General features: G+C 34.1%; 3 protein-coding genes across 14 annotated transcripts in view; all 3 read right to left on the minus strand.

Annotated features, from left to right (window-relative positions):
* The window catches only part of LOC123872637 (serine/threonine-protein kinase unc-51), a 43,494-nt gene extending 39,216 nt beyond the window's left edge, over positions 1-4,278 (minus strand). For 3 of the 5 annotated variants that reach the window (XM_045917036.1, XM_045917034.1, XM_045917031.1), the window contains exon 1: positions 3,854-4,277. In XM_045917036.1, coding sequence (XP_045772992.1) covers positions 3,854-3,982 — 129 coding nt within the window. In that variant the 5' untranslated portion in view covers positions 3,983-4,277. Of the gene's footprint in view, positions 1-3,853 lie in introns of all 5 variants that reach the window. The other 2 variants (XM_045917033.1, XM_045917035.1) reach the window with 2 other exon arrangements.
* Positions 127-26,846, minus strand: LOC123872641 (septin-2). 8 transcript variants are annotated; one of them, XR_006797506.1, is made up of 9 exons: positions 25,325-25,802; positions 18,623-18,814; positions 18,042-18,300; positions 16,808-16,958; positions 15,830-15,995; positions 15,080-15,236; positions 14,392-14,476; positions 12,992-13,161; positions 127-146 (listed from the first exon to the last, which is right to left on the minus strand). XR_006797506.1 is itself a non-coding variant. In XM_045917047.1 (9 exons), the coding sequence occupies exons 1-9, from the start codon at positions 25,440-25,442 to the stop codon at positions 13,103-13,105; spliced, it is 1,203 nt and encodes a 400-aa protein (XP_045773003.1). In that variant the 5' UTR covers positions 25,443-25,817; the 3' UTR covers positions 11,230-13,102. The 8 variants fall into 8 exon arrangements, 5 of the variants coding, with proteins under 5 accessions (XP_045773003.1, XP_045773004.1, XP_045773002.1 ...); XR_006797505.1 differs by lacking the exon at positions 127-146 and adding an exon at positions 11,230-12,840 and having other exon boundaries at positions 12,984-13,161; XM_045917047.1 differs by lacking the exon at positions 127-146 and adding an exon at positions 14,204-14,219 and having other exon boundaries at positions 11,230-13,161; positions 25,325-25,817.
* Positions 5,999-8,584, minus strand: LOC123872646 (density-regulated protein homolog). The gene is made up of 4 exons (XM_045917056.1): positions 8,236-8,584; positions 7,989-8,159; positions 6,837-6,976; positions 5,999-6,197 (listed from the first exon to the last, which is right to left on the minus strand). The coding sequence occupies exons 1-4, from the start codon at positions 8,411-8,413 to the stop codon at positions 6,153-6,155; spliced, it is 534 nt and encodes a 177-aa protein (XP_045773012.1). The 5' UTR covers positions 8,414-8,584; the 3' UTR covers positions 5,999-6,152.
* Positions 26,847-27,269: the final 423 nt, after the last annotated feature.

The raw sequence follows: 27,269 nt of genomic DNA on the forward strand, positions 1-27,269 counted from the left end.
TTATTTGCTTACATCTAGAAGGGAAGGCGCGCGGTGGTGCGATGCATTGGGCTAACATTAGCCCGCCCTACATTCCGCACAGGCTCAGGCACCGATTACTGCTTGACCTGATTGCAACATAGGTAGGTAGATAAGTACCTACCTACCTACTACGCCACATCGTATCATCACTATAGGCCACTCCAACGATATCAGTTAGGTATGTATATCATTATTATCGGCTTCACATACTTACCAAGTCAAATACCGACTAAAATTTAAATTTTAAAAGCTACTTACTTATCTACCTACTTAGGTACTTACCCAAAAGACCACATAACAATTCGTTTATCAGCAAAGTTTTAACATATAGTTATGTACAAATGAAACTCGCAAATATATACTTACCTAATACGTATGGTACTATGAACCTACCGACCGATAAAAATTAATATGTAAATATTAAACATGGGACCCATCTATAGATGTACCTATATTAATATGCAAATAAAACACGTGGGCGCGACCATGTTTTTTTATTAATTTATTCATATCAGTTTGCACTTTGTAACACTAAAGAAAAAGATAAGAAGTGGACAGGGAGCACAGCAAGAACTTATCTTAGTGACCCTTGGCAGCAGGAGAGCTTGAGAGGTTGACGATTGTCAAGGAAGAAGAATAGATTAAGTAGGTATAGTATTTTATAGGTTTGGGGTAGATTCCTCCAACATCAATGGGTTTTATGAAAAGATGCCATACTACCTAGGACCTAACCTAAGTACATATTATGTATGATGTTTATACTATATCTTTGTTGTGTTTATATTTTTAAGTGGGTGATATTTCGGTTGACACATCGCAACGCATTCGCACGTGTTGTCAGTCTATGATAATATCGCCCTTGGAGTGCACTGCGCGTGTCGTAGGTATTATGCAGCGACGCTTTGTCTCGCCAGTTTCACACAAAGCGCTGAAACCGAACTCCAAACCAGTCGCCATTTGACCACTGTAATATTCTCACTAGGATGGAGCGACGACCTTATCGAAAAGTAACTTAGTACAGTTACAATCTTTGTGTCTATGTCTTCTTAAGGTGCATGAGTCGGGTCTGCACGCGAAATTCAAATTTAATTTGGGGATTTCGCAATTTGTAAACTAATACGGCAAAGTAGGCTTATGGCATTCTAATTCCGACAATGGCAGTATCATCTTCACAGGATTACATAAAAATCTTTATTTGAAAGTGTCCAGTTTAAGAAATTAGTCAAAATAATGAGTTTGACATGAGTTACTCATAAATTAGTCGATACTATAACTAATTTCTTTAACTGGACCCTTTCAAGTAAAGATTTTTATATAAACCTATGAGAATGATACTGCAATTGGTGCAAGTGTCATTAGCCTACTTTGTCGTATTAGTTTACAAATTGCGAAAAACCAAATTAAATTTGAATTTCGCGGCAGACCCATCTCATGCCTCACATTAACAACTTTGAATCTTGGTACCTATCTGAGTCACACTGCAGTTTTAAAATGGGATTATCTATGTAAAATTTAATTCAGACTAAACTGTTACCCTCAAAAGCTTCAGATAGAGAACTTAGAGCTTACCTGGCTTTCACAATTTGAGTGGGGCAAGGATATCTTGCGATTGCAACAACTTATAAAATACCGCATGGATTGCTAGAGGCAACGGTAAATTATAATGCACGCCAGTAAATTAAAGACACGTGCAAATAAATCGAGTTGTATTAAACCTAGTTTGGACGTAATAAATATAGAGATACAAACAAGTATGGCAGCTGGGGCTGACAACAGCTGCATAGATACTTGCACTAATTTAGTTCAGGCTTATGTGATAAAGCCTATGCTGTTACAGTAATAGACAGCTGCTTATGTATTGTTACCTTCTATGTTCTATGTATAAATTCTCGGTTACCTTCTATGTATAAATTCTCGCAAACAATGGAGCACGCGTATAATCATACCAGTAATATTAACTGAGTGAAGAGAGGTATCCAAATCTACATCGCTACTAAGCCAATTTTCGAATGAGGAGTGACATAGGCTACATTTTTTACAAACAATATCAACATGACAGACCCTAAAAAGTGGAGGGTCTCTGAATTTTTGTCTGTCACTGTTCAAGCGGGCTGTCAAATAGAAGAAATATAAATATATTTATTACAATATTAAAATATATCAAGCAACAGAAAAACTATTTTACTATACATATATTCCACATTTATTAAGAGGAGTAGCCAGCTTTAAGTTTGAACTTTATTTTGTTAGTACATATTTTGTATAGTAGCCTTTACTACTTTCTCATTTGCAATGACAATAGATATACAAAAACATATTAGATACATACTTATATTATTAATTTGAATAAAATGAAGGCTGACTGAGCTGACATGATATCAACACTAGCTGGCCCCCGCAATTTCGTTCCAGTGGATATAAATTTTTCAGGATAAAAATAGCCTGTGTGTTTATCCAAGGTATATCCCCTTTCCAAATTTCAGCCAAATCCATCGAGTGGTGTTTGCGTGAAAGAGTAACAACATCCATACATCCATCCATACATACAAACTTTCACGTTTATAATATTAGAAGAATACATAAATCTTAAATTGCTGAGTCATAAAACTCGAGATTTTTTCATGTAGATTTTTCCTATGATGTACAGTGTACATCCCCACTAAAAAATCACTTACAGATATTCTATACGAAGCTAAGCTAAAATAAAAATGATGTGATGATAAAAAAACTGGCTGAGTGCGAGTCTGACTTGCACACTGAGGGTTCCATACTCCAGCTTTTTTTCCCACATTTTGCACGATAAATCAAAAACTATTATGCTTTAAAATAAATAAAAATCTGTTTTATAATGTATAAAAGCCTTACCCCACTTAATATAGTTATCTTACTTTTAAAATTGAAAATACGAATAGTAAATAATTTTTTCATGAACACACAAATGCATGGTTTTCAGATTTTCTCCTTTATTTGTGCTATAAGAGCTACCTCCCTGCAAAATTGTACAATTCTAAGTCAATGGAAAATACCCTATAGGTTTTCTTGACAGACACGACAGACAGATGGACAGACTGACAGACAGACAACAAAGTGATCCTATAAGGGTTCGTTTTTCTTTTTAAGGTACGGAACCCTAAAATAGTAGAGCACTCCACCTAGCTGTCACCACAATCTAACCCCCAATAAGGAATTCTAGCTGCAAAACAAAAAACGAAACACTTTTGTGACAACTCAAAAAAGTCAGAGTTTTTATTTAAGAGTGGTTTTTCTAGGATAACATACACTATGTTATCTTAGAAAAACCACTCTTAAATAAAAAAAATGAACTGCCTACTGCCCAGCTAAAGTCTAACCCATTATGATTTACCTAAGGCAGTAAATTAATTGATACAGATTACCTAAAGGTTGTGGTAAAACTTGTATTTTTAAAAATAGACATTTAAATATTGACCAATAAAATGGAATATTGGTCTATAAACAAAAATATATGCCCATTACTTAAATTATACCACAGAAATAGTATTCACAAGGCTATCTCTCTAGGTAATCTAATACTACTTATCTAAAGCAAGGTTTTCTTGTATTTATTATTGCAAGTAAATATTATTGTATTGGGATGTTTTGATCGTTACCTACGTCTTGCTTCTCGCATCTATAGGAATGACGTTTACAACACCCACAGAAGCAACAAATCGATATCGCCCTAAACAGACAATTTATTCATTTCACCCTACTATTAAAATATTAGGTAGGTATTAAAACGATACTTCTTATTAATATAGAATGTTACGAGTATAAAAGCGATCATAAAGTGGAAAGTAAATTACATAGTTACCTTTCTTTTCCTTCCTTTGTATACCATGGCGAAGGCTCCATGTCCTATTATATCTTGCTTGGTGAATTCGTATTCACCCACTTGAATAACTTCCATTTTCACTAGGGCTTTTGCTTTAACCACTGACATTTTGAGTCTTTATAAAATTACACTGTAAGACAAAGATCGATATCACAAATTTAGAAAACTCGTTTATGGAACTTGACTAAGCGCTACATTCTGATTTTGAGCTCCTAATCACTTCCTTTTTATCTCCACGTCCAAGTTACTTTACACTAACACCAGCATTAAACTTTCATTGTTCCAGTTCTAAAACACAACATACAATGAACGCAAGACGTTTAAAAGTGATTTTATTTTGTGACTTGTGTTATGGTTTGATGGTGTTGTGTTTGATTTTGCGAAGCAGTGTTGCCAGGGCCCTTCAGTGGAATAGCTACTAATAGTCTATGGAAATAGAGTAAACTGTCGGGAAGTTAGTTTCGTTTCATTAAAACTTAATAAAGTTAAATAAAAAGTTATTTGTTGGCTGCATAAGTTATATTTTTAACTGACTTCAAAAAAAGGAGGAGATTTTTGTTACGCGATTACTCAGCCAAATATGAACCGATTTTGATAATTATTTTTGGTTTGGTTGATCAAACACATTACAGGGGATTCCATTTTAGTTTAGTGAAGATTTGATGAATATCATCAGAGATGGAGAACGAAACTTCTCAATGAAGAGTACCTAAATTGCTCGCGATCAGTGTATATAATAGCTTAGTAAACAGTAGGTTTTTAACCGGGCATAGCATATTTTAATACAGTTGGGTCACTAAAAATTGTCAAAAAAAAAAGTAGTTATCATAGTTACCTACTCAATAACGATGTAAATTCAAAAAATTGATTCATAAAATATTATCTTAATCATTGAGAATAATGAGATATTATATAGAAAGATATTGAGCAAATTGAGATATTATATTATTATACAGGTTCAAAACCCGAGACGGTCCAACTCAAAATTATTAATTTGAATTTGACCGTCTCGCTCGGGTGTCCTAAACAAAATTGACTTCCGTATTACGCAAGAGGATCAAATAAAAAATACCAAAATAAAGTAAATGTAACCTTCTGACAACACTGCAATGGTTGATGGTTGCTAATTGCTCTATGGTTGCTATATTAGCATAGACTAAGGATTAGGATTAGACTAAAAAAGATTTATGTGGATATATGACTGCTGAGTCCTGACTACTGCCTAAGCAATAAGCATACCTATTATGATTATTTTTTAAAACTTCTTTAGTGTGTCGGATATCTTATTTTACATTAATTATGTATATACCTACGTATTTTTTAATATAAAACGAATGTAACGCCATCTCTTAGTAGGTATATTTTACTTAGGACAATAATTACTTTTCCATTTTATTCTTTCTGAAGGTACCTTTAGCAACATCTATAATATTATCTAAGTTATGTAACTGTACCTACAAAGAGTATGCAATCACTAAGTGTACCTAGTATAATAGTACTCTACATTACGGATGTCGCTAAAAGGTACTGTGGTTTTACGAATTATTATTTAGTACATCCATGGGTTTTCCAGATTTCTGTTAGTTGCACGCACATCTATACTACTAATAAATAAAATTGAAGTGTCTGTCTGTAATTTCGAAATAACTACCTCATATTAAGCTCATATGGTTATTTGAACGATACCATAACTGAATCACCCGGTTTTTAAATTTTTGTCTGTCTGTCTGTTTGAAAAGGCTTCGGAACGGCTGAACCGATTTTGGCGGGATTTTCACAAACAAATAGAGGATTGACCAGGGAGTAACATAGGCTACTTTTTTAACCGACTTTCAAAAAGGGAGTTGTGTTTTTCTACCTACGTACACCGAAATCTCCGAGATTTCTGAACCAATTTGCGTAATTTTTTTTAATCGATAGAAAAAACTTTGCGACATTGTCCTGAGAAATCAAAAGTTCCCACGGGATTTTTAGAAACCTAAATCCACGCGGGCGAAGCTGCGGGCATCAGCTAGTCTTTCTGTAAAGATGTTTCTGTAAGTACTCTCTAACGTCTCTTTAGTGTAACTTTAGAAAGTGCTAGGGTTACTTCTTTTAAATAAAATAAAAATGCAATTAGACCTATACTTTTAAAAGTGTTTTGTTTATTTATGACAAAAGCTGGTAAAATAAATAAATTGACAAAATTTCATTCTATTTCGCATGAATAAAAAACATACAGTGTAGCATTCACATTGGGAAACAGAATCCGTGAACAATAGCTTACTGGGTAATGGAACTATCTCTTTTGGTCTCCCAAATCGTCAATACTATCTTCATCAATCTGAAAATAAAACAAACATAAAATGTATTTATTCAATATTCATATTATCAGTGCAAATACAACATATTTTAAATTATCGCATAAGTCCAGATTGGCACATTTTTAACATATTTTTATCTGTTGGTTTCAAAGGGATTTACTTCAATATTTTTTCACAATTGTGTCAAACTGTATTTTATAATAATCTTGTTGGTGATCTTTTATATATAAAATAAAAATAACTAATACATGAATACTGAGACATTTGAAAAGTTTAGGAAATCTCATGTTTTACATACTACATATTGTATTTGGCAATTCATCATTACAAAAATACATGGGGTTATTCAAGAGGCGGACCACTTAACATCAGGTGACCCGCCTGCTTGTTTGCTCGCTAATTCATTTAAAAAAAGCAGAAAATTGAGACATCTACATTCCTTATGGAAGTTGGTTAAGATAAGATCAAAAAAGTATCTTAATTGATTTTTTAGATTGGCCTTGATTGATCTTTCAATAACTGGTCATAAGCATAATACTGTTAATGAGCTAATAAGTTTCTTTCTTTCTTCTCTTCACTTAGCCATTTAAGTGTAGAAAAGAAACCCAGGAAGAAAAGAAAGAAAAGGCTATGTTATGTATAATAGCAACACTGGTTACCTCTGGCCATTTTTCAGGAATAACATCAAACAGATCGTCCTTTACATCCCCTTGGATTACTATCTCGTCATCACCAGTAACTGATGATCCACATGCAAATTTTGTGCCAAAGAACTTAGCTGCTACTTTCAAGTCTATATCTGTAACATTAAAAATGTATGGTCAATATTTTTTACAATCCATAAACACTTTAATTTTGCATGTTGACATGAAAATTACACCTTCAGAATAATTAGAGACCTATTTAAAAAATTAGTCAAGTGCGAGTCTGACTCGTACACAAAGGGTTCAGTTACTTCAGGACCATTGTACAAGATATACCTAACACTTATAGTTATGTGATTTAGTAAACTAATTATTTTTGTGAACACATTTTAGTTTTTTTTTGTGTACCTACAAAAAGTATGTAACCATAAATTCAGTTTTCAATTTTTTTCTTTTACTTGTTCCTTACAAACCTACCAAACATGATTCTAGGTCAACGGGATGTACCCTATAGGTTTTCTTGAAAGACAGACAAAGTGATCCTATAGGGGTCTTTTTCATTTTGAGATGTGGAACCCTAAAAAGTAAGCAAATATTGGTATGTTTATTCATTAGTATACATTAGTCACTCAAGTTTGTTTTTCTCCAAAGTTCAAATCTTAAAATTCCAAAATTAGTCTACAAAAATATTGATGACAGAACTAAAAGATATTAGATAATAGATAATCCTTCACAGAATTAAATTCTTTAATTCTTAAGGATGACTTGATATTTGGTTTTGTTTATTCAATCAGTACATAACTCAAACTTATGTAGAAATGAATGACTGTCTGTTAGCAGTCACATAATAATTGTTGATCTGATTGAATTTTTACAGTTAAATGAAACTTGGTTGTGGAAGGTGTCTGACATAATATCATCTATGTAATTATGTATCAGGTGGTGTGCTGGTCATTAGTTAAAATTCTTTCTAGATATTAAAGAAAAGCTTGAATGTTCACAGGTCAACACTGGATTAGATTAATTAATTCTAAATCCCACTAATGCAATAGTACTTGTCCTACTGAGAGTAATATAACTATCCCCAGCCTATGTAGGTAATTGTTAGATAATCAGATTGTATTTAATCCTATGCTAAAATTAGCAGCTACATAAAAAACGCCTTACCGAAGGTACTTAAACCAGACACTACCGTGACTGATTTCTTTTTGCCCCGAGGAGCTCGGGAGACTTGCACTAACTTAGGAACATCTTCCTTTTTCTTAGACTTTAGCATACCCTTTCCGCCTCGCTTTTGGCGTTTCTTTTCTTCCTCACCACCAGCATTATCTTCTTCATCTGAAGAAGTTATCAACAATTAGCCGGAAGTTTTATTGAGATAACCTCACATTTTTGAATGGAACCACCGACTCACCTATCTTGACTTTCTCAAACTCTGTTGGCAAATTTTTCTCTAACCATTGTTTACACTTATCGTATTCAGGATAATATTCACAATATTCTATCGGCATAGAACAATTTCCACAGTACTGAACCTTTACCGGGTACGTTACTCCTTCTCGAGGTCCTAACGACAGGTCTCTGTCCGCCATTATAGGTTGTAAGATTTGAAATTTTGAGCAGCCTATTGCATAGTATGCAATTTATAATAGGTACTTTTACACTACAATTTTTATGAAAACGAAAAATTATTTTTCAATTATCTAGGTATAACAAAAAGAGATGACCACCGTCGTTTGCCAATGTCAACCAGTTAACCAAAATCCGACAGATTTGACAAAAAATAATCTATGATAACGTCAAATGTCAAACTCCAACACAGTCAATGTTGCCAACTTATTTTATTTGTTTTATTTCTATTATTATTTATGTACTTACCAAAATTGTATGTACATGGTACAAAGTACCTAGTTCCTTAATAATAAATTAAGCTAGCTAACTACATTGGTAATTCTATAAAACAATTTAGTGCTTTAAGTAAATAACTAACTACTCTTTCCACGGATAGAAGTTAGTATAGATAGGACTCTCTCTGTTACGTAATCCCCTGTACAGTTCTATCCTGCAAACTCCGATCGCGAGCGAAAGAGCGTGTCACAGATAACTAAGTCTAGGAGCATGTAGTGTAAAGGCAGCTATTATCTAGCATAAAATATATTCTCTATCATCATTAAATAGTTCAGATGAGGGTAGGTATTTCTAATACCGCATTTAAGATCACTAACTACCTGAAAACAGCAATATTTGCTAGTTAGCTACATAGTTAGCTCCACTTTTATTGAAGGACATGGAGTAACATGATATGGATAAATATAGAACAACTAGGCTACAATAGCAATTCAGTTCAATAGAGTCGCTGGCAAAAGGACGAGGGGTTTACTGGTAGTGGCTTGTAAGTACTAAAGTGCTTTAGCTGCCATGAGTTTTAAAAGGGGTAAGGGAGAGGAATTATTTTAGTCGGATTTGGGTGCAAGAATTTTAAAAACTAAAACCATCTTTAGGTATAGTGTGATGATATTCGGCAATTATTGTACTGTATATTATTTGGCAATTCGTCTCGGCCACATTGAACAATATGGAATATATTATTATTATGGAGCAATTAGAAAAAATGTTGCCAATACAATTGCCGCCTTTTTTTTTGAAATTGCTTCTGATTGATCCATAGGTAACTATCTACATGTTGCCGAGCAATAATTGTTTAAGAAGTTGCCCATGTAAGCGCATCTTTAGATTATCATGAATGAACCGTACTAAGTATAAAAATAAACCTTTCTCTTAAAATGTTCTGAATAATAATGAAATCCGTAGTGAATTGCACTGAGGCATTTAAGAATCAATTTTTTTACAGAAAATCAGGACAAAGGCACGTATTTTTAGGGTTCCGTACCTCAAAAGGAAAAATGGAACCCTTATATATGCATTCCGAAAAGAAAACATCAGCTGTACTCTCAACCTGACCCTAAACCTTTGACTTCCTACTTACTTTTACTTACCTTACTTTAGGTACAAAAAGTAAATTTTTAGTAAGAAAGTAGGAATAGGAAATATAACATGACTTATAAAATGAAACATAAAATGATTGCATACTTTACGTATCAATTTATTGCATTAATATTAATACAAAATTCACATTATACAAACATTGGTATTAAATATACCAATATATTATAATTATTTGTAGATAAATGCGTAATTCATAAAAAACTTAAAATTGTAATAAATTGTACCTAGTAAATCTTAAAAAAATATTTACAAGATCAGATCAATAATTAATATAAAATAATAAAATGTTTCAAGTATTTTCTGTACAAATCAGTGGCAGTAATACAAATACTCTTTTTAGTAGTCCTAAAATGATGTGATGTTTTGTGTTGTGGTAGGTTATGGGGCTAGGATTCATTGTAAACAGAATAGCTAAATAAAAATCATGATTTTTATTTATTTTTGAGAGGGGTCTCTCCGTCACTCGCTCCATACAAACTTTCCAATTCCATACTTACATTCCAATTTCATTTGAATATTAAGCAACCAAAATCCATGAAATTTTGCATACATATTCTAGAAACTAATATCTATGCCTGTGGTTTTCCAGATTTCTGTAAAAATATTGGGTGTCAAAGTTACGCGGTCTTAAAAATTCAGATACTTACAAATCTTTGAGCCCCTGTAATTTTAAAACTACATATTTTTAGAAAAAATCTAAAACACCACAGGCACAGATATTAGTTTCTAAAATATGTGTGCAAATTTCATGGAATTTGGTTGCTTAATATTCAAATGAAATTGGAACTACGATTGTATGGAGTAAGTGACGGAGAGAGCCCAAATATTTTTAAATTATTTAACATAAAAATAGAGTAATTTCTGTGGGAAAATATTTTTTTACGTTAAAAAATTGTAAAGTCTGTCGTTTTCTGCAGTGCAAATAATAGTAGACCAGGTACCTATGTTAAAAATACCGAAACATCTAATCTTCATTTTTTTTTAACTCGGAGCCCCATAAACTATTGCTATACAAAACATCACATCATTTTATTACTACAGTTCAAAACCCTACTATTACTATGCCTACATACTAGAAAAAGATAATTTTATTAGGCAGGTTTTAGTATATAAAAAACCAGATGCTTAATGCTCGCGATGCACGTGAAAAGTTTTTTATATCCCGATTCCCGGGGGTACCTAATCTTTCATTTATGGAATAAGGAGCCTAGTATGTCCGTCTCATGTCCGTCCTTGACTTGGGCGCATTTGGAACCCTCGTAGCTTTAATTTTTACCCGACTACGGCAAAGCCGAAAGGAAGGGTTATGATTTTTAAGTTTACGTACTTAATTGATTGTCACCACTTTATATCGTCTTTCAAATCTAAAAAATCTGACTAACAAAAGGTGTAAAATAATACCTATTTTGAATAAATGATTTTGGTTTTTTTTTATTTTCATGCAACCTCTCTGTAGTTACTTAACTACTGAATTTTGTGCAAAAATCAGTAGGTAAAGAGCACGAGTCGTAAAAAGATAACACACATAGTTAAATAGACAAACACACACCTACCTGCTTAGATAGACAGACACAATTTAGCATTTTCTATATTACTTAGTATGGATATGGATTTTAAAAAGGATTTATTCACTTTACGTAGGTAATTGTGGCTAATTTAGTTGTACGCTATCTCTATCTTTTTTAATAATACTCCCTGCAGAAAATCATTCAATCAATTAGCCACAACAATCATAAGAGGCTCAAGGAAATAAAAGTGAATCTTGTTTTATGAGCTTACATGGAAATTTTTCTATAAATCTAAAATTTTATATAGGTAGTAACTAGTATAGGTACCTACGTAAACAGATACCAAATAATTATAGTTTCACGTTGATGTATTTTATATTATGCATATTAGGTAGGTACGAATGTGACTCAAAAAGTAGGTATTTAAAAAGTAGATGGTATTGGTTTATGCCGGAAACCATCGATCGGCAGCAACACAGCAGTAGGTAATTTCTAAGAATTTTTAAAATTCTAAAACAGTGATGGCATCTATATTATATTTCCTCTAAAAAGACTATACCTACCTATCCCACCCTAAAAAGTAAGTTCTATCTATGAGCTTAACTCGTTACACAGGTATACCTACATAACAATTTTATAAATTACTTATGGTGAGACTTTAATCCATACAATATTTTTCTATTCGAAAATTTGACTAACGTTTCAAGTACCTCTACCTAAATACGTGCTAGAAATAAGGAGGTGTACTGCGCATTTAAAATTATTTAATCAAGTTAGTAAATCAAAGGGCTCAATGAAAATTATTACTGATCAGAGCAAAATAATGCCTGATCAACTAATTTATATCAATTAATAAAGCTGGGGAGTGTGCGCAGAGGAGGATTTACTCACTGTGAGAGAAATTTTAAAACTATTAGGAAATATTGGGAAAATTATTCTCGACCTTTCGATAAATAATTCTTAGTGTAATAATTTTTTGCTCGAACTTTTCATCATTACAAGGATTAAAGCTCTAAGGTAGGTAGGTACTTAAATATCCTTGGTTCCATTGAACTAATAATAGTGCTTGGTTCACGCATTTTTATTTTTCACAATAATTTTAAAGGATTTTTTAAAATTTAATTTTCAACATACGATTATATGAACCTAAGTGGCAAAGATTGGGTATAATAATATACGCACTACCTACTTACGCACGTTTGTTGGTGTAATTTCAAATTTAGCCACCTTTGTAAGTTTATTTTTAAAACATCACTGTAGATTTCAATTCTTAAAAATCTGTAAAATTTTATAACGCTTACATTTTGTGGTTCTATACTACACCTGCGTTTAAGTTCTAATTCCTAGTTTAATAACAAACTACAATACCTACATATTATTACCTTAATCATAATTTTTGGATCTTATTAGGCCTCCATTTCAATCTTGGCTGAAAGCGATAAAACGTCCAACTTGAATTTTAAAATGTGTTGTTATTCAGTAACCTAACAAAACTTGGCTAGGTAACTACTTATTATATTTTTTATTTTTATTCAAATACAAGTTAGCGCTTGACTGCAGTCTCACCTGGTGGTAAGTGATGACTGATGATGCAGACTAAGATAGAAGCGAGCTAACTTGGAAGGGGTATGACGATGACGTTATTTATGTAGGTACTTTATTTAGATTTTTTCAACCGGGATTGAAAAGGAGACAAACATTAAAAACTTATTTAAAACACTAATCTTGCAGTCTATTCTCTATACATCGATAATGCTGTCGTGTTTCTTATCGGTAGCTTTGAGTTTTTCTTGCATTTGTGTTAACATGTCTTGCATACGTCGAATCTGAAAGTAAAATAATACATTAGTAATTAATACACATAAGCCCAAACTCTTATGTTTTTATTTGATACACTTGTAACTAGGTAAGTAAGTACCTACTAGGTATACACTGCAATCTTTTGTAACTACCTATTTGTCAGTAAACATTAGTATTTTGGTAAGTATAGCCAATGAACGAAGCTAGTTGTCGTAGCAGTTTGAAATAGTTCGAGGATTGGGATGCCTGAAAAATCTGATTGGACAACTGACTGCTAGAGCAGAGCTTAATCTCGATTTAATTTAGAAATTGACTGACAAACACGTTGCTAACATATACCTATAAGACACATGCACCTATATTATATAGTTAAGTGACTATCATATATTTTCTATTAGCAAAATGTTAGTATAATTCTGCGAGATTTATCATATGAATGGTACCTATTTTTCTAAGATGAATAGGTATTTAGATGTTATTGGTACAAACTTGTTACGTGGACTATCTATGTAGATTAAGTACATGCATCAGACTGCAGACAAAAGAAATACCTAACCTATTTAAGATGAGTGTGTCGTTAATATTATTAAACTTTGTGACTTCATGACTCGGCATCTGACCTTAATGAACTGTAACCATGCGGTAACATCCCAAATGGATATTTGTCCTACTTTATATTATGTCAGGTCACATGAATGAAATCTACCTAGATGAGTTTTTTTTAATTTTAATTATGAAAATATTACAATAAAACTTAAAGCTAGCCCTAATTACTATACAAATCATGCCCGGATGGAGTGGTGCCGTTGCCAAGAATACTGGCTGCGTTTCCGCGCTGGACAGCCAGGCTGATCCGTTGCGCAAAAAATGAGCCAGCCCTTCTGTCACCCGATGAAGGCTATTAGGTAATCGCGGCGAAATGTCACGTACAAATGTTGATGAGTTGTATCAGTATGTTTATGTTATTCTGTTAAAGAAAAATGCTCAAAACCATTTTAAAATATGCGTATTCTGAAAACCATGCATTTTATTCGTAATAGGTATTTTGTTCAATTCGATCTTACGTACGAAGTCCACGATAGCGCTAATGTGAAAACACTTTATTGTTGATTTATAAAAAATCTTGTTAAAATCTGTTAAAGACTTACAATAATTGTAATTTATTTACATACATTAATATCAATAATATACCTACCTAATACAATTAATAAGTAGTATATTTTAATAACTAATGTATAATATTGAAATATTATTACCTCCTCATCCTTTTGTAGCAACAGGCGATCCGTGTCGGTGAAAACTACTTCGGTGTTGTTACCCATAGAGTCTCTTTTCAGTTTCCTAGAAAGGAACATACCTATCTAATATATAAGTAACACTAATTTTACTGTATCCTAAGTTAGCTGATGTCCGCAACTTCATTCGCATGGCCTTAGGTTTTTAAAAATCCTGTGGGAACTCTTTGGTGTCAGCCTTCGGGATGCAAACTGTCTCCCAGTTCCTACCCTTCAATATAGGTTAGGTATGCGTATGGACTGTGAAGAGATAATAGACAGATAGACAGACAGACATAAATAGGTATAGACATAATATAATGTAAGGTAAGCCTACCTATCAGTTCTCAATTTTTAAATGAAAGTCACAGACAGAAAAGGAACCAGATAAGTCAATTAAAAATATTGATTTACGCAAGGGCCACTAGAGCCATACCTAAAATGCGAATTTTTAACACTGAAAATGTCAATGACGTCAGTAGAGTTTGCGCTTTTGCGTTCAGCCCTTGCGCGTAGGCTGAGATCTATAGAACGCACTTTGACTTGACAGCTTTATACAGCTGGCATAAATCTGTCACGTTTGTCTCACTTAAATGAAACTTAAGTCTAAGCAAAGTCAAAGTGCATTCTATAGATTTGAACCGTAGTGTGCGATAATTTTATTGCTCACCCTCGCTCCCGCATGGCATGCTGCGATATTTGCGAAATGCACTGAGCACGGAAGTTTTCGTAATGCACGTCCTGCGTCACGTCCTTCAGGTCTTGCATATGCGTCGATATCAGCATCGTGCGCAGCTTTGTGAAATCCGAGTGCCGCGGGTTCTCCACTGGTCATCAAAGTTTTTTCTCTGAATTAAATATGAACAATTTTCGCATTGTTCTGCTTATTTATGGGATTGAACAAGTGTTTTAAGTTTTAGTCCAGCATAAACTGTGTACAACAAAAAAGGAAGCATTGACAGAATTGTTTTTCAGATTAATTTTAAATCAAAACAATATTTCTTTATCTAATACCATATTTTAAACAAAATATGTTTACAAATATAAAATAACAAGAATAAAATAGTAGAAACAACAAACAATAAAATAACAGAAATAACAAAAAGTAAAATTACAGAAACAACAAAAATAAAATAACAGAAACAACAGAAAGCTAATGTGACTGGAGAAGAAATAAACTTCTGCGCTTACTTATCGACTAGATATCGCTTCCACCCTGTATAATGTTATACTTAATTGCAGTAATTATTATTATTGAAGTAGTACGGGTAGTACCTTACATACTTATATGCTTATATTGAGAATTATCCTCTGCGCATACTTATCGTTTCCACCACTTTCAGCCTCGTATATAAAGGTATTATACCGACATTAGTCTTGAAGTACTTGGTGGACGGACCAAGTGAAAGCAATGGATTACCATCGACGATTCCCCAGGGGTACTGCCGGCCGCGCACGCGTTTGCCGCCGACCTCCAGAACGGTGTCGGAAGCCACCACAGCGAACGGTGCCGCCGCTTTCAACTCCCGGTCTTGTTGTTTGAACTCCTCGTCCTCATCGCTGTCGCATTCCGGGAATTGGTACACCTTGAGGGAAAATATTTATGTGAAACTTTAAAGATTTTTTTTTTAATTTACAGACTAGCGCTTGGCTGCAATGAGATCTGCTAGCAAGCGATGATGAATAGAATAGTATAGATTTTTATTCAAATAAACTTTTACAAGTGCTTTTGAATCGTCAAATAAATTTACCACTGGTTCGGAATGCCGATGCAGCCTAAGATGGAGCGCGCTTGTTTAGAAGTTGCCTATTTACTCTTGACTTGAAGGTACCCATATTAAAAGTATAAAAGAAAACCGATGGCGGAAGGGCTTTCTATACCCTAATAGCGGTTCGTATTCGAAACGTGTTCCAAACGTGAATCCACTGTGTTTTACTAACATTCGCAACACGGTCCGGGGGTGATTATGAAAAATGTGACTAGACGAAATGTATTAAAAAACTGAAATACTTTTAAGACGACCTCAAACAGCTTTTCTACCTCGCGAAGGAAATTTTTGAAATAACTTCCACACATACCAAGTCATGACCTCATATTTGACACATAATGAGGAAATTTATAATGAACAGTTAAGCGTTATTACGCCGTGTGTATCATTAAAACTAAATTCATACATTCCTACTATCGCACAAGAAATACCTACCATTTTCATTTTTTTTTTCATGGGGGAATTAATAAGTACACATTCCGTTCCGTGACACTACCTATTACGGTTCACTAGATCCAGCCCGCTGACAGATAGACGGACGGACAGATGGACCGTTTGCAAGGAAAACATCATTTTTGAACCAAGAGTCTATCATGTTAAAACAAAAGTAAATCAAGATAGTTCGGTACCTGTATTTGATGCTCGTCCAAGTCGTTCAGTATGCGCGTCTTGAGTCTCTTCACCTCCGCCGTGGTGAGCGAGTCCGCCTTCGCTATCACCACCACGATGTTCACCTTCCGGTGCAGTCGTCTCATCATCTCCAAGTCGACTTGACGCAAGCTGTTCACAATGATAAAATGTTAAGAGAAGTAACCATAGCACGTTCCATACAAGCGTACTTTTGATTCTCGTTTGAACAAACTCAATAAGATTTTGTTAAGCGTTCTAGAAGAAAAAACCACCACTAATCACTTAACACCAGGTGACCCGCCTGCTCGTTTGCTCGCTATTTTTTATAAAAAAAAATCCGTATCCGTGGTCTGTCAGTTTCCGTTTTGTTGTCGGGTTTGGTCACTCAAAATAGTTACCGCGTTCTAACTTTTTCTTTTTGTCATTTGTATGGATTACGTAACAGGGAGAGCAATCAATATCTGCCTATAATGTACATTATTGATCTAAGATTTTTAATCACACAGGCATCTATTGATACTATTTATTAGGGCCACTGAAGAAGTAATAAAAAGTTGCAGCATCTTACTAAGTGCTTTAATATAGCCTCAACGAATAGACTCATTTAGAATGAATAGAGCGATATCGCAATCGTGCATTTAATAACCAACTCATTGATTGAATGATCGTTATTATCTTTGGAACTATGAATCAATCGAAGTGCTGTAGATCGTTATCAGTAACATTACTACAACGAGGTTTTATTGACATGTGTCGCAATTTACTACTTACATGGAAATAAATACGGCTATTGTTTTCCAAAGCATAATGAACTTTATTGTAGGCAGATACCTAAATCATGCACCGATTTTTCAAATGTTCTAGATTCTAGATTAACCAACCTAATATTGACAGTACTGATGTGAAGACGTTAATTCAAAGATATCATTTCATTCATTTCTATTATAAAATAGTTTTGATTTTATTTAATAATATGAATTTTAAATGAAAATTAAGGGTCTACAGAAACGAAAGTGTTAACCAAAATATAAACCTGTATATTGACTAAGAGTACTTTGTTATTGATAGGTAGCTACATAGGAAGAATGTGTAAGTGCCGAAAAATACAGAACTGTTCTACTAGATCTCCCGTGAAACGAATTATGAACTAAGGCTTTGGTACGTATATTTGCTTGTAAAAGGAATACACCAAACACCTAATCAGTTAGAGACATAGGGTAAGTAGGTACGTACCTATGAGCCCAAGGTGGTACAAAATACAAGCAGCAATGAACTCTATTGTCCTGCATATGCCGTCGGTTCAAACCACTCTCGTCCGTGAAGTACTGCCGGAACTGCTCGTCCACGTACGCTGAGCAGACTCTCCAAGAATCCTCGCAATTTATAGCATCCCCGAACCCTGGAGTATCTACTATTGTCAGTCGCAGCTTCACACCACGTTCTTCGATCTCCATGGTCTTCTTTTCGATTGTTGTTGTTTTTTCTATTCTATCTGTTTGATTAATTAAGTTAATTTGAGTGTAATTGAATTTGAGTTAAAATTAAATGTTTGGAAATAATTGTAAGTTTAGGAAGCGTAATATAATATGATAATAATATTGTAACAACGGTTCTCTAGAGTTGACCTAATGATTAGTAGAACGTAGATAATAATTTCGGCTCGTTTATAGTATAAAACTAAAGTTGATAACTTATTGCAAGGTTACAGCAGTCATTAAGTTCTAACTTCACGCTAAAGAGATTAGTTATATGTTTATTGTGCAATGTTATTTACCCGTTAACATAGATGTAGAAAAAAATTGGTCTACCCTCACCTTGGACATCGGAAATTTTTCTGTTTTTGTAAAGGTCTCCTAGAAATAGGCTGTTGATTAGTGTTGATTTCCCAAGGCCCGACTCTCCAACAACCATCAGTGTGAAGTCGAACCCTCTTTTAACTGATTTGCGATGTACCTGTTCCGGTAGAGTCGCGAATCCTATGTAATCACGTTCACCACGATCTCTTTCTGGTAACAACAATATGTCATTTTAAACCTTATATGAACATTCATAAATTCTCAATGCGTAATGAAAAAGATTTGCTCTAAACTTTGATCATTGATCAAAGGCTGTCTCATATCCTCTACTTCTCATCTAAATATGGTAGTGTATAGTAGAGGTGTTCAAACATTAAAATACATCAAGAAACTTTGTTTATACATCGTATATGCTAGTACATAATATGAGGTAGGTACATTTCTATTTGATCACTGAACTAATGCGGAAGTGCGACTCGGCGACATCCTGTACATAATCGTCCAGCATTGGACCGCTTCTCTTGAATGTACAAGACGTGAAAGCGAGGCGGGTAAATTGGCCATGCAAATTAGGTTCTTTGTGCAGATGCAGGTACAGGGTACGGAGCACGGAGTCCGCCGACTGCAACGAGCGTAACGAAGTGGAACAGTTCGAGTTCCCAGTATATCTAGTTTTCGTGTCCCTGGACGGTGTATGGGTGTACCTAACATTGAGGACACTGAGCGGAAACGTCGAACGTGCTCATCAACTGTTTTATGCTGTCGCTATAATTAGGAAAACTGTTTTGTATGGTGCGAACTGCAGTCGTTTCGGCTGGAGTATTTTTAATATTACGGTGTACTATTTCAATACGTAGGTACATAGGACATCGATTTGATGACCCTGTGGTGGGTAGAGTCGGTTAAGTTTTGGGATACTTAAGGGGACGGTATATTCCAGGTATAATTTCAAATCTAGAGATGGCGATACACATTGTATCGGCATCTCTCTTAGACGCCCCTGAACCGGTTGCGCATCGCCACAGTGTAGATTATTATTTTCACATCGCTCCTGCATTTAATCATTACGTCACCCCACTTCAGTGTTTACGATGGAGTAAAAAGTCAAGTTATGTATAAGTTTAAAATTCAAAGTTATAGTGATAAAAAATATTTATTATGAAATAATTAAAAATTTATTTAAAAAAATTAATCTGTAGGTATCATCAGAATCGATTACATTCGACTTCGCTGGGTTACTTTATTGTAATATATAACATTGCGTATCTATAAAAAATATGTGTACAAGTTAAATATTGTTTTATTTCTATTACTACTAGAGGATCCCTGCGGCTTCGCCTGCGTTGATTTTGGTTTTTTTGAATCCCGTAGGAACTCTTCATTTTTCCGGGATAAAAAGTAGCCTATGTCCTTCTCCGGGATGTATCCCAAGTCTGTACCAAATTTCATTAAAATCGGTTCAGTGGTTGGGCCGTGAAAACGTAGCAGACAGACAGACACACTTTCGCATTTATAATATTAGTATGGATTTTAATGCACACTGTTGCCAAGTTACTATCATTAGTTAGTAAACAGTCACTGATAAAAAAAACAACAATATTATAATGTACTTTTATTGTTTTGTCAACAACGAGAAATAATGAATGAGATCTATTTACAATCATGCTAATAGGTGTCTTTTTCAACCTGTATGCTTATTATAGTAGGAGATTTAACATTTCACCAACTTTCATAGAATGAGATCACACACACACAGTAACATTAAATTAAAATGGGCCTAAATAACCTTGACTTAAGGTCCTAAATTCAATTACACCGATTTTAATTTCTGGTTCTGTCTGACTGGCTATACATGAATGGATTAATTTGAGCTATAAAACAAGGCGGTTAAGGTCTATTTTACGTTAACGTTCTCATTATAAACCCCTATCTGCCAGTTTTGGTCATTACTGTGGTGACCATTACATTTGGCCTTGAAAGAAGATACTTCACATGGATAAAAGATTATAGCATGGACAAGTCCAAGTTTCTGAAATTTTCACTTATTGATAATGATAATACTGTCATTCCTAATTACTTACATTTATAGGTAAATCTTATATTTTCTATATCTTATTGCTATTATAGATGCTGAGATTATAGAAATTACACTCAACTGAAATTCAATAAAAATATAGTTAGCACGGACATTACACAAGTAACTATTTATTGCATTTCACTAATTACCGAGATCGTAAAATCCTATTTTTTCATATTATCAAAACGTTTACAGTAAAAAAATATCACACGCGCTAGGCGTGCAAAAACACCTGAAAGAGATTATATGCACCTACAGCCATAACAGGATAACATTATAATATATTTCGTGTTGTATAAAAAGCTGTTTTGTTTATAATCCTTGTTTTTGTTTATTCAATATGGTTACAGTCAAACCGGCCGGCTCGGAGCTAATAGCCATAAAAGTTAACTAATTAGGTGAAATATTCCAAAAGAGCATAAGTAGGTATGTACACATTCAATACGCTAACTTAACTGTTTACGTTAAGGTTCAAAGTCAAAGCGCTGGAGAAATGTTTTTATATGATACTGAACAAAGTCAAGACAGAGATTAAAATATTTTATAGCTTTTTTGTTATATTCAGATTCGGGCCATTGATTCAAATTTTAAATTTGTAGTAATTATTTTCTCTAATTCAGAAGCTGAGCTCTTTTTCTGGATGCCTATCATTAGGCATCCAGAAAAAGAGGTCATTACCTTTTCGCTAAAAGACAATTTTACGTTGACTGACATGAAAGAAAAGTGCCTAGTAAGCCAATAGACAATTCAGCTAGATGACATCAAAGCAGATTACCCAGTCAGCAGAGAGTCAACTTAGCTGTACGCCATAAAAACAGAATGCACAAGTAGCAAAACGTCTGGAATTGTGAATAGTCTGTATGATTAGAACACCTCATTAGCCAGACGTCAAATTACATAGTTGGATGACATAAACGCTGAATGAGATAGTATCTAAAACGTCTGGAAAAGTAAATAGTCTAAATGGTCTGTTGCTTGCTCCTTTTTTAATTTTTAACCAACTTCCAAAAAGAAGGTGGTTCTCAATTCAGCCTGTTTTTTTACCCCATTGCGGCAAAGCCTAAAGGAAGAGTTATGATTTTAGCAGTCTGTATATGTATGTGTGTGTGTTTGTATCCAGATTCTGTGTGTTCCACCGTAGCGCCGAAACTACTGGGCTGATTTTGATGAATGAGGTGTAAATCCGGGTAACATAGGCTACATTTTATACGAAAAAAATTGACCTAACGGATGTAATATGAAAAAAGTGGGGGTGAAAAGGTACTACCACTAACTAACAATTGTGCCAGGATTGGTCCTGATGGGATTTTGAAGTTTGAAAAGGTGCAGTTGGTTCTCTATATAACGTAGACCCGCACTAAGACAGGATTTTGAGAAATTTGATCTGTAAATTGACCAAATTATCATACAACAATACTACTTCTCACGAACCTATAAAAGCTACGAACAAACGATTTCAGTAGTTACATTTTATTACTGTTCTTACCTTTCGATTCAAAACAAGAAAAATTGATACACTGATTTGGCATTCCAAAACGAAGCAACTCTCGTCCTAATAACAATTTAATGTATACTTTAAGAATAACTGCATAAGGTAAGTTTTACAACGAATATTTTAACATCGATATTTTAATGTTAGTATACGTGAGTGAGAACACAAAAGCCACAAAGATCCTTTGTATTGACAAAGGCAAACACAATAGGATCTTTCATTTCTTGTAAATTGAACTAGTTTTATGAGAAAAAGTATTAAGTACGTATGAAATTTTGTTTTGCACATTTTCAACTTTTAAGCTGTGACAATAAGGTCTAAGTTGAAGGAATATTTAATAGTATGATTATTTTTTTGATCTATAAAACATTTATGACACTGCAATTTTTAGTCAAACTTATTATTGACTACTTAGTGACGTATATACATAAAAAAACCAGCCAAGTGCGAGTCAGACTCGCGCACCAAGTTTCCGTATCCGTACTCAGGTATTTTTCCGACATTTTGCAAAATAAATCAAAAACTATTATGCTTAAAAATAAATTAAAATCAGTTTTAAAATGTTCAGGTAAAACCCTTTTATATGATACCCCACTTGGTATAGTTATCTTACTTTGAAAATTGAAACACATTGTTTTTTAATGAACCCATAAATTCATGGTTTTTGCCAAATTTCATGATTCTAGGTCAACGGGAAGTACCCTATAGGTTTTCCTGACAGACACAACACACACGGACAAAACAGACTGACAGGCGGACAGATAGACAGACATACAGTTAGATAGACAGACAAACAGACAGCAAATTGATCCTATAAGCGTTCCGCTTTTCTTTTTGAGGTACGGAACCCTAATAAATGATATCATTGCATAGCAAGTGAAGAAACTAAAAATTATAACACCTTGGATAAACATCTCGGACTTGAAAGTGGATGTCATTTTCATAATAATCATGATCATCATCATCATCATTATGAGCCCGTGGATGTCCACTGTTGGACATGGGCCTTCCCTAAAGAGCGCCAGCCGCTTTATATCATCAGTCCATCGTGCTGGAGGACGTCCTACACTACGCTTGCTTATACGCGGTCTCCTCTCATCCTATTTTCATAATAATTAGTACTTTCCCCTAAAAACCTTTAAATTGATATCAATAAAGTTTTTTTTCCATCTTATCTTCTAATACTTATGCATTTTACAAGTTTGGTTTTTGATCTTTGAGCTACCGGGATAGAGCACTCAGATTAATTAATTTTTATTTTCAAATTATAAGTCCTGGTCTATAATGACCTAATATTAGCTTCACTACACTGCAATGTACTGTTTACTGCATTCTTTTTAAAATAATTACTTTTTTAATGTAATAAATGCACAATATAAACTTATCTTAAAATCTAGAAAAATCCTAAATAAAAATACTTTATAACATAGTACTGAATTTACTACTCTATGGCATTCTGTACAATTACAGTATGACAAAATGCTTATGAAACCCGAAACAGGTCCTGCCGCGCTGAGGCGACGGGTATGACTGACAAGATAACGTAATTACGGCCCATAAGACTCAACAATAGGGTCGAAAATTCTTTGTACTCGCTCTGTACGCGATTTGAAGAGAATAAGCGAGGAAGCGTGAAATCAAATAATTTAGAATATAATTTGAAATATAGCACTTACTGTGAAATGATCGGACCGAATTATTTATTTGATTGTTTTACACCTATGGTGAAAGTTACGTCTTTAAGAGCTTTGTCATTAAAGAGAAAAACCCAAAAGTCTAAGGTTTTAGACCAAACTTCTGATTTTTTTTCTATCGAGGAAAGTTTGTCCAATCATGTTTTAATCGGACTAAATCCAAGGGGATATAATGAAAAATATTATATATTAATTTCAAATTTTTCGATCCATGCGTTCCTAACTTAATTCCATTTTAGTAAACTTTAGTATCGACGAAAACGGAGACCGCCGCGTTAAAATCACGAGTTGGAAAAGTAACAGTACCTACCTAGGTATTAAATGTCTTCGGGAAAAGTTCAAATTGTTTCATATTGCAAGATTTCCGAATGTTTTTTATCATTTATGCAGAAGATGTAGAAAATCCTGCCGACTAGCATTGTTAAAAATTAAAGTAAACCAAACAAAGTTTCTTTAGAAGTGTGGTCCCATGCCTAAGTAAAACAAAAAGATATAACGATGGCAGCTTTTGTGATGCAATAGAAAAGGAAAGATTTTTTATTCTTATTGGGAATGCCTTTCCTACTGAGGGAATGCTTTTCCTTCCGTTCTATGGGATTTCACACTTTGGTAGACACCCTAATTTACTTAGAGCACGAATGAGTGACAAGAAAATAGATTATTATTTTAAAAATACGTGTAAGTGGTAGTTGTATATATTATATGGTTCTCATTCCCATTGTAGGTATAGTAAACAATAGAAAGGTAAGTAAAGTAAATCCCTAGCTTCGCTGTTTTATTGCAAAAATTACTTACAGATTACGCATACAAAAAGTAAACACTATTGTTGTTTATAATGACTGGAGAAAATTTATGTTGTGATTCAATGGAAGATATATTTTGCAAACAATCTGCGCGGATGGTGGGATATACCTATCTGTCTTGTATGTAGTTTCAAGCCTATACTATCTTAAGTAATAAGTATAGATATATCTACTCTTATAGGTACCACATTATAAACAAGAGATAATTATCCTCACCTACTTGTAATTTAACAGAGATGAGATTACGACAAATGAAACAAAATTTACCTACATAGCTGGCCATAAGCCATGAAAACAGCTCTTTGGGAAATTTCTCAACCTAGGTAGGTACCTACCGACTAACTTTGCCATTTGATAAGGAGCTACGTGGCCAGTGCCCACTAGACAGTGCCTAAATAAACTTCCCATAACATAAGTGTTTACCTACTTATTAAATTGGATAACTATAACTAACAAATTTTTAACGTTAATCAATATTCAGTGTTTATGGTTAGTAGGTAAGTACCTACCTGCCTGCCTAAATATTTAACAAATGATAACCACATTACCTTATTCAGTAAAAGGAAAGACGTAAGTAGGAAGATAAAGGAAAAGCGAAGTTAAGTTAACTAAAGCGACGTTTTTCAAGGTTTTAATCTCGATTTTTTAACTTACGTATTTTTATAACAGTTGTCATAAGTGAATTCTTTTTGGCATCGTTACTGTCTGAGTTCTCTGAATCCTTATCACAAATATTAATGTCTAAGATTGCGTATGATTCGCTCTCCTCCATTGTAGGGTGTGTTGGAATATTTTTCGACGAATCAGTTGTACAATTTTCCGACTACTTGTTCTGTCATATCACGGATTGCTGTCGATGAAATCGCAACAGCCGATCGAAGAACTGAATAATTATTTGATGAATGCACTTTATTGTTTAGTGCGTATATTGTTTAATGCGTATTTGGCTATCGCGGAAATGTAAGTTTGATCGGCGCACGCGCCGGCACTCGCGCGCTACCGGTAGAGCGCTCGCGGTAAAACTGTGCTCGTCGGTAGATTAAATTATGTGAAGCAACAACATAAGCGTATATTGTCACTAGAAGATTTGAATAGGCGTCAAGTTACGTCATTCATTAACTACACTTGAATTGAATTAATTTCAAGGGGGATTATGAAATCTTCACATGGTTGTTGCGTAGTATGTTGTACCTACTTACCACCTACACAACCTTCGTTAAAAGTAGGTAATCGGCAACCTTTGCCAAAGATACGTGTACAATGTAAATTAGATACATTATGAAAGTTCTAATAAAATGATAAAATTTATTGATCTTAGAGGTGGTTCGAGCTACAAGAAAGAATTTAGAGCGGTCTACGATGCAACAACAATTTATAAATTATATTATACCACTTTATGAATATAACAACCGTTAACATTTAAATATTTATGAAACAGAAGTACCGTTCAATAGTTTCTCTGCCAATTTTAGATTTTTAATTAAGTATTTTGGAACAATTCTTTGTTTAGGTATTTAGCACAAACGAGTAGGTAGGTAGGTGATACCTATAAGTTTCAAGATTCATATTATTACCAACACAATCACACAATATGTATTAGTTATTGTGAAAACTAATATAATATTCAGACTTACCATTCATTTTTATACAGAAGTATCGCTATATGCTTAGAACAAATAGAGTGAAAATTTTCATTAATTTTCACGATGATTTCCTTTTTAATTCAAAGTTATCATTCTTCATTCTTCTCGTTGTGAACATTTTTAGGACCTCTTAACTACTACTTATTACTTATCTAAAACTATCGATCGATTTTCACAATTTTCTTCAAGACATCTGCCATCGGTTTTCCGGCCGCCGAAAAGTTTCCTTTTTAACTGAGATCTCATCTTCTTAATGTATTCATGGTAATCATTTAAAATGCCAGGCGAAAGTCACTTGAAAGTATTTAATGTCTCGTCAAAATTGTTAACTGTACAGTTAAGTATGTCGATATTTCTAATCTAAACACCAAAAGGAGAGAAAAAAAAATCGCGCGACTACTAGATAAATTATCACGACACTAATCCTAATAAATTGTAAAATCTAAAAGAGTAGAAAAAAATCGGAGTAAAATAAAATCACATTGTTTGTGCGCCGTCCTGTGCGTGTGCGTTACGTAATGTGAGGGCCCGGGAGAGCTCGCGCCCTACGCCTCGGCCCTCGCCCGGCGCATGCGCGGTCCTGCGCAGGAGGAACTCTGCCACAGGGGTGGAAGCTGATCAATACTGCAAGCCCAGAGGCGACTGCGCGATTCCGAGCAGCCCCGCGCGTAACGACTGTGATTTTTCTGAACTTCGCCGCTGCCCCAGATGCATAAAGCGCGTCCCAATAAATTCAAGGTCGCTGCCTACGTATTTGATGCATCTATATCTACTTGCGTTAGCTCAAGAAAAGTCATTAGACTGTGTACTTAATTTACGAAGAGATAGTTCTTATTTATTTTTAAAGTGTAGCCTGTTTGCTAGGGTAGAGAATGTAGAGATTTGTACAATTCAGATTGCGCGATCCACAACATTTCAATTTTCCACAAATACATAATAAGTATTCCACAATAAAT

This window comes from Maniola jurtina, chromosome 15, assembly GCF_905333055.1.
Source record: "Maniola jurtina chromosome 15, ilManJurt1.1, whole genome shotgun sequence".
Lineage (NCBI taxonomy): Eukaryota > Metazoa > Arthropoda > Insecta > Lepidoptera > Nymphalidae > Maniola > Maniola jurtina.

What these genes read in the sequence shown, in the direction of transcription:
- LOC123872646 (XM_045917056.1), bottom strand. Translation starts at nt 8,413, where the DNA reads ATGGCGGACAGAGACCTGTCGTTAGGACCTCGAGAAGGAGTAACGTAC. An exon ending in GTCTGGTTTAAGTACCTTCG is followed by an intron (nt 6,977 to 7,988) that starts GTAAGGCGTTTT and finishes TTAATGTTACAG; the next exon opens with ATATAGACTTGAAAGTAGCA. An exon ending in TTCCTGAAAAATGGCCAGAG is followed by an intron (nt 6,198 to 6,836) that starts GTAACCAGTGTT and finishes TTTTATTTTCAG; the next exon opens with ATTGATGAAGATAGTATTGA.
- LOC123872641 (XM_045917046.1), bottom strand. Translation starts at nt 25,442, where the DNA reads ATGGAGGAGAGCGAATCATACGCAATCTTAGACATTAATATTTGTGAT. An exon ending in GACAACTGTTATAAAAATAC is followed by an intron (nt 18,815 to 25,324) that starts GTAAGTTAAAAA and finishes TGTTGTTACCAG; the next exon opens with AAAGAGATCGTGGTGAACGT. An exon ending in CATGCCATGCGGGAGCGAGG is followed by an intron (nt 14,477 to 15,079) that starts GTGAGCAATAAA and finishes GTTCCTTTCTAG; the next exon opens with GAAACTGAAAAGAGACTCTA.